The 5,940-nt window shown below is 63.0% G+C and overlaps 1 protein-coding gene across 1 annotated transcript; it reads left to right on the top strand.

Moving 5' to 3' along the window:
- Positions 1-2,743: 2,743 nt before the first annotated feature.
- CEBPA (CCAAT enhancer binding protein alpha) lies at positions 2,744-5,349 on the top strand. The gene has a single exon (XM_012448456.3). It carries the CDS (start codon positions 2,867-2,869, stop codon positions 3,944-3,946), a length of 1,080 nt encoding a protein of 359 aa, XP_012303879.2. The 5' UTR covers positions 2,744-2,866; the 3' UTR covers positions 3,947-5,349.
- The last annotated feature ends 591 nt before the right edge of the window (positions 5,350-5,940 follow it).

The raw sequence follows: 5,940 nt of genomic DNA on the forward strand, positions 1-5,940 counted from the left end.
TTCACCCCATGGTTCAGTCCATGCAGGCTACCATAATAGACCTACCATAAACATTGATTTCTCACAGTTCTGGAGGCTGGACGCCCAGGGCCAGGCTGCCAGCCCTGTCAGGTTCTGGTGAGGGGCCTCTTCCCAGCTTGCAGGCGGCCACTTCCTCTCGGTGTGCTCCCGTGACATTCTTTTTCTGATAAGGCCACCAATCCTATCGAATTAGGACCCCACCCATATGACTTCATTTCACTTTACTTCCTAAAAGCCCTATCTCCAAATAGTCACACTGGGGGTTAGGGCTTCAACATAGGAATTTGGGGCAGGGACACAATTCCATCCACAGCACCTCCCCAGACGGATCTGATCTATGCCTCCTCCACAGCGCCACCTTATTCAGGGCAGGGCGTCTGTTCATCACAGCACATCCACCCTTTATTCCCATTTGTGCCTCCTGTGCATTTGATGAATGAATAAGTCTCATCCCCTACTCCTTCTGTCTCCTCCTCCCTCCCAGCAGCCTCCGTGTGGCACTTTATTAGTCTCTCCCACTGTCCCAGTTCCCAGAGGCAGGGACCACCTTCTCACGCATCCCTGGGCTCTCAGCAGCCTGCACAGGGCAGGCCCGGGTGAGTGAATTCTGGTTCAATTGTAGGAGGACCTAGGGCCCTTGGGGTTGGAGACTCCCAGGCGGGGAGTCCCACTCCTTGCCATTGTCGCCCCCACACATTCATCAGCCCCTTATTGGACAATCTTATCCCCATACTGAGGTTTCTTCCAGTCCTAAGCGGCACAGTTCTCGATCTCTGGGCAGGCAACAGCAAGCTGTGCAAAAGAAGCCGGACATGGCCTTCCTCCCTGCACGGCACGGGCCAGGAATCGTGCATGTACAGCGGCGTTTCTTTGTTCCTACCTAGGAAAAGCCATTAGTTTTAGCACCGCAGAAAGAAAAATGCAAGTCGCTCTGGGTGTTTTTTGATTTCGTCCAGGTCTCCCTCCACAGGTGGACGGTGTATGAACTGGTCCTGTATTTGGCTCAGCAAGCAGCTCTTCGGCTCAGATCGGGTTATTTATTTAACGTATCTAGTTTTTACTCCCTCCCGTCCAAAAGCGTCAAGCTAAAAATATCTTGTTTATGAGCTCTGGACCGAAAACGAAGCAGTTGGGCTATTAATCACTGGGAATATGTTGAATAGGAACTTGATTAAAGCGCAGTGTGCATTGCCCAGATGAAACTGCTGCTTTACTGCGATCGCTGTGGAAGCTCAGAGCCTCTCCAGCGGTGTTTTTAGCTGCACCCCCTTGGAGGCTCCTGGGCGGGTAGTGGCGCCTTGCCAGGCCTAAGAAGGCCACAGTCGGCGAAGGGGTCTTCCCTCACCTGGAGGCAAGCGCGCCTCTAGCCGGGACCCAGGCGGCGTCTGGCCTCAGCGCCAGTCCCGACGGGCGGCGCGGGCAGGGGCAGGAGACACTTGAGGGCCCCCAAGACCTCACTGGGGCCCAGCTGACAGTCCGCAGCCCCCACCCCGGCTGCGGTAAAGAATGCGAGGGACGCACGTGGCTGGGGGTCTCGGTGGCAAGCTCCTTCCCCCGCCGCGGTGAGAGGGTCAGCGTGCCGCACCTAAGGGGCCCCAGGGCCTGGCCGCCACGGCACCCAAGATCCCGGGGACCCCAGCGTCAGCGAACCACAGGGAAGAGTTCTCCCTGTGGGTGCTCGGACCTGGCGACCTGGACACCTTCGCTCCAGCCGTTGGCGTCCACCTGAACAGGGAGTTGGGGGAGCAAGCCGTGGCTTCGGGCCTCGCAGGATACGGCCCCCGCTTTGAGGGATCCCGGCCCGGAGTTAACTTAGTCTCCTCCCTCGGTGCGCCCCTCCCCGTGCTCGCCCCGGCGTCCAGCTCCGCTCGTCCGGGGAGCCCGCCCGTCCGGTAAGAAAAAAAATCGGCAACACCACGCCGGGTAGTAGCGCCGGCCCCGCGCGCCTAAGCAGCCGCGCGCTCCGGCCTGGAGAAGTAATTACAAAGAAAGTTTTCCAGCCGGGGCGGATCGACCGGCCAGATCCTCCAGGCTCCCGGGCAGAGGCCGCCTCTGCTCCCCGCGGGGTCCTAGCGCCCTGCGGCGCCGCTCGTGGGACCCCGGCGTCCTCGGAGAGGTGCCTCTGCGCGGAATTACAGGGGTCGCCTGCAGATCAGAGCTAGGAGACGCAGAGCCACCGCGCTCCGGGCCTCTCCGCGCGTCCCAAACGACCTCCCACTGGCCCCCGCCAGCCCCGCTGCTCTGTGCCGCAGCCTCCCCGGGACGCGGGTCCCAGACAGGCCTGGTTCAAGCTTTGAAAGCGAATCCGCGCCGCAGTAGCTCGAGACCAAGACTTGCCCTCCGCCCCGCTCCACCCCTACCCCGTGCAGCCTCGGGATGCTCCGGGGCTCCCGGCCACGGCTGGATATAGGCGCCTAGGGGAGGCCCGAGGAAGGGGCCCCAGTCACCCACCACGTGGGCGCAGGGGAGACAGCCGGGCCCGAGGCGGAGCTTGGAGCGAGCGCCGCGGCCCGGCTGGGTAAGTAGGAGGCGGTGGGCGTTGCGCCGCGGCCTGCCTGGGGTGCGCCGCGCTGGGCCCCGCTGGTTCGCCCCCCCGCCACCGGCTGCGCGCTAGGACCCAGCGGACGCCGCGCCGCCGCCGCCAGGGGACAGAGGCCGCCTCGGACTCTAGGGGGCGACTCGGACTGCAGGGTATAAATGCGGGGCCTGCGCGGGCTGGGCCATTCGCGACCCGGAGCTGCGCGGGCGCGGGCGAGCAGGGGCTCCGGGTGCACGGCGGCGGCGGCGCCCCGCGCTGGCTGGAGGCCGCCGAGGCTCGCCATGCCCGGACAACTCTAGCTCCCCCATGGAGTCGGCCGACTTCTACGAGGCGGAGCCGCGGCCCCTGATGAACAGCCACCTGCAGAGTCCCCCGCACGCGCCCAGCAGCGCCGCCTTCGGCTTTCCCCGGGGCGCGGGCCCCGCGCAGCCTCCCGCCCCACCTGCCGCCCCGGAGCCGCTGGGCGGCATCTGCGAGCACGAGACGTCCATCGATATCAGCGCCTACATCGACCCGGCCGCCTTCAACGACGAGTTCCTGGCGGACCTGTTCCAGCACAGCCGGCAGCAGGAGAAGGCCAAGGCGGCCGCGGGCCCCGCGGGCGGCGGCGGCGGCGATTTTGACTACCCGGGCGCGCCCGCGGGCCCCGGCGGCGCCGTCATGCCCGGGGGAGCGCACGGGCCCCCGCCCGGCTACGGGTGCGCGGCCGCCGGCTACCTGGACGGCAGGCTGGAGCCCCTGTACGAGCGCGTCGGGGCGCCGGCGCTGCGGCCGCTTGTGATCAAGCAAGAGCCCCGCGAGGAGGACGAAGCCAAGCAGCTGGCGCTGGCCGGCCTCTTCCCCTACCAGCCGCCGCCGCCGCCGCCGCCCTCGCACGCGCACCCGCACCCGCACCCGCCGCCTACGCATCTGGCCGCCCCGCACCTGCAGTTCCAGATCGCGCACTGCGGCCAGACCACCATGCACCTGCAGCCCGGTCACCCCACGCCGCCGCCCACGCCCGTGCCCAGTCCGCACCCCGCGCCCGCGCTCGGCGCCGCCGGCCTGCCGGGCCCCGGCGGCGCGCTTAAGGGGCTGGGCGCCGCGCACCCCGACCTCCGAGCGGGTGGCGGCGGCGGCGCAGGCAAGGCCAAGAAGTCGGTGGACAAGAACAGCAACGAGTACCGTGTGCGGCGCGAGCGCAACAACATTGCGGTGCGCAAGAGCCGCGACAAGGCCAAGCAGCGCAACGTGGAGACGCAGCAGAAAGTGCTGGAGCTGACCAGTGACAATGACCGCCTGCGCAAGCGGGTGGAACAGCTGAGCCGCGAACTGGACACGCTGCGGGGCATCTTCCGCCAGCTGCCAGAGAGCTCCTTAGTCAAGGCCATGGGCAACTGCGCGTGAGGCGCGCGGCTGCGGGACCGCCCTGGGCCAGCCTCTGGCGGGGACCCGGGGAGTGGTTTTGGGTCGCCGGATCTCGAGGCTTACTCGGGACGTGCGAACCAGGACTAGGAGATTCCGGTGTCTCCTGAAAGCTGGCCTGTTCCGCTTGTCCCCTCCCTTCCTCTGCGCCGGACTTGGTGCGTCTAAGATGAGGGGACCAGGCGGTGGCTTCTCCCTGCGAGGAGGAGAGAATTCTTGGGGCTGAGCTGGGAGCCCAGTAACTCTTGTATTAAGGATAACCTTGTGCCTTGGAAATGCAAACTCACCGCTCCGATGCCTACCGAGTAGGGGGAGCAAATCGTGCCTTGTCATTTTATTTGGAGGTTTCCTGCCTCCTTTCCAAGGCTACAGCAGGCCCCCATGAGAGAAGGAGGGGAGCGGCCCGTGGCCGGAGGAGGAGGGCTCAGGGAGCTGAGATCCCGACAAGCCAGCCAGCCCCAGCCGCTCCTCGGCGCCTGTCTTATAGAGGGGTGGAAACATAGAGACTTGGGGCTTTGAACCTAAGGTTGTTCCGCTGGTTCTACATGAAGATGGAGGGTCTCTAGTTCCGCACCTCTCCCATCCCTCCGCACACACCCCACCCCAGCCTGCCACAAGCTTGGCTTCCCCCTGGGGCGAAACTCACTGAGATAGGGGTCACCAGGTGACCAGTGGGAGCCACCATCCCCAGTCAGACCAGAAAGCTAGATCGTGGGTCAGCTCTGAGGATGTATACCCCTGGCGGGAGAGGGGGGACCTGGAGATCTGGCCGTGGGGCAGGCGCGGGGGTGTGAAGGGCCACTGGGACCCTCAGCCTTGTTTGTACTGTATGCCTTCAGCATTGCCATAGGAACACAAAGCACGATCAGTCCATCCCAGAGGGACCGGAGTTATGACAAGCTTTCCAAATATTTTGCTTTATCAGCCGATATCAACACTTGTATCTGGCCTCTGTGCCCCAGCAGTGCCTTGTGCAATGTGAATGTGCGCGTCTCTGCTAAACCACCATTTTATTTGGTTTTTGTTTTGTTTTGGTTTTGCTCGGATACTTGCCAAAATGAGACTCTCCGTCGGCAGCTGGGGGAAGGGTCTGAGACTCTTTCCTTTTAGTTTTGGGATTACTTTGGATCCTGGGGGACCAATGAGGTGAGGGGGTTCTCCTTTGCCCTCAGCTTTTCCCTGGCCCCTCCAGCCTGGGCTGCCCGCAAGGCTTGTCCCCCAGAGGCCCTGGGTCCTGGTCGGGAAGGGAGGTGGCCTCCCGCCAACACATCACTGGGGCTGGGAGCAGGGAAGGACGGCTTGGTTCTCTTCTTTTGGGGAGAACATAGAGTCTCACCCTAGATGTTTTATGTATTATATCTATAATATAAACATATCAAAGTCAATGTCGGTGTCTTTTTAAACCCAGAAAGAAGCTGCTTCCAAGGTTGTCTGTGGGCCAGGTCACATATGTAAATAATACAGCATTTTCCCTGGGTGCGATCCTGACTTTCATGAGCTCTCCATCCATCCCCAGCCCCTTTTTACCCTAAGTGGGGAGGGACTTACTGCCCCTAGGCAAGACAAATATATAGCAGAGTACAAGTCTCCAAATGGAGAATGCCCAGAGCCTGAAGGCAGTCTCTTGGGGTCATGGGAGGGGGCCATGGTGGGGGTTACAGGGCTGAGGTCTTGACGAGGCCTCTCATCTGCCCCTGGGAGGAGAAGAGAGAGTCCTCTGCCTGAGTTCAGCAGCCCCAGGCTCAAGACGCCCTTTGTCCAGACTCCCTTCCAAATCACCTTCGGCTCCAGTGCCTCACTTATACCCACTGCAGCTCCAGCTTCCAGCAGGACACTTGGCCAGCAGGAAGAGGCCTCCAGTGGTAGGACCCTCCAACCCTCCCCCCTTTCCCTGGACCAGGCTACACTCTACCCTGTGAAGCCCCGAGGGCAGCTTGAAGAGAGAGACCCCTCCATCCGGCCCTCCACACCAGCCC

This window comes from Aotus nancymaae, unplaced genomic scaffold (genome assembly GCF_030222135.1).
Source record: "Aotus nancymaae isolate 86718 unplaced genomic scaffold, 86718_ANA_hifiasm-v0.15.2.pri h1tg000028l, whole genome shotgun sequence".
Taxonomy (NCBI): domain Eukaryota; kingdom Metazoa; phylum Chordata; class Mammalia; order Primates; family Aotidae; genus Aotus; species Aotus nancymaae.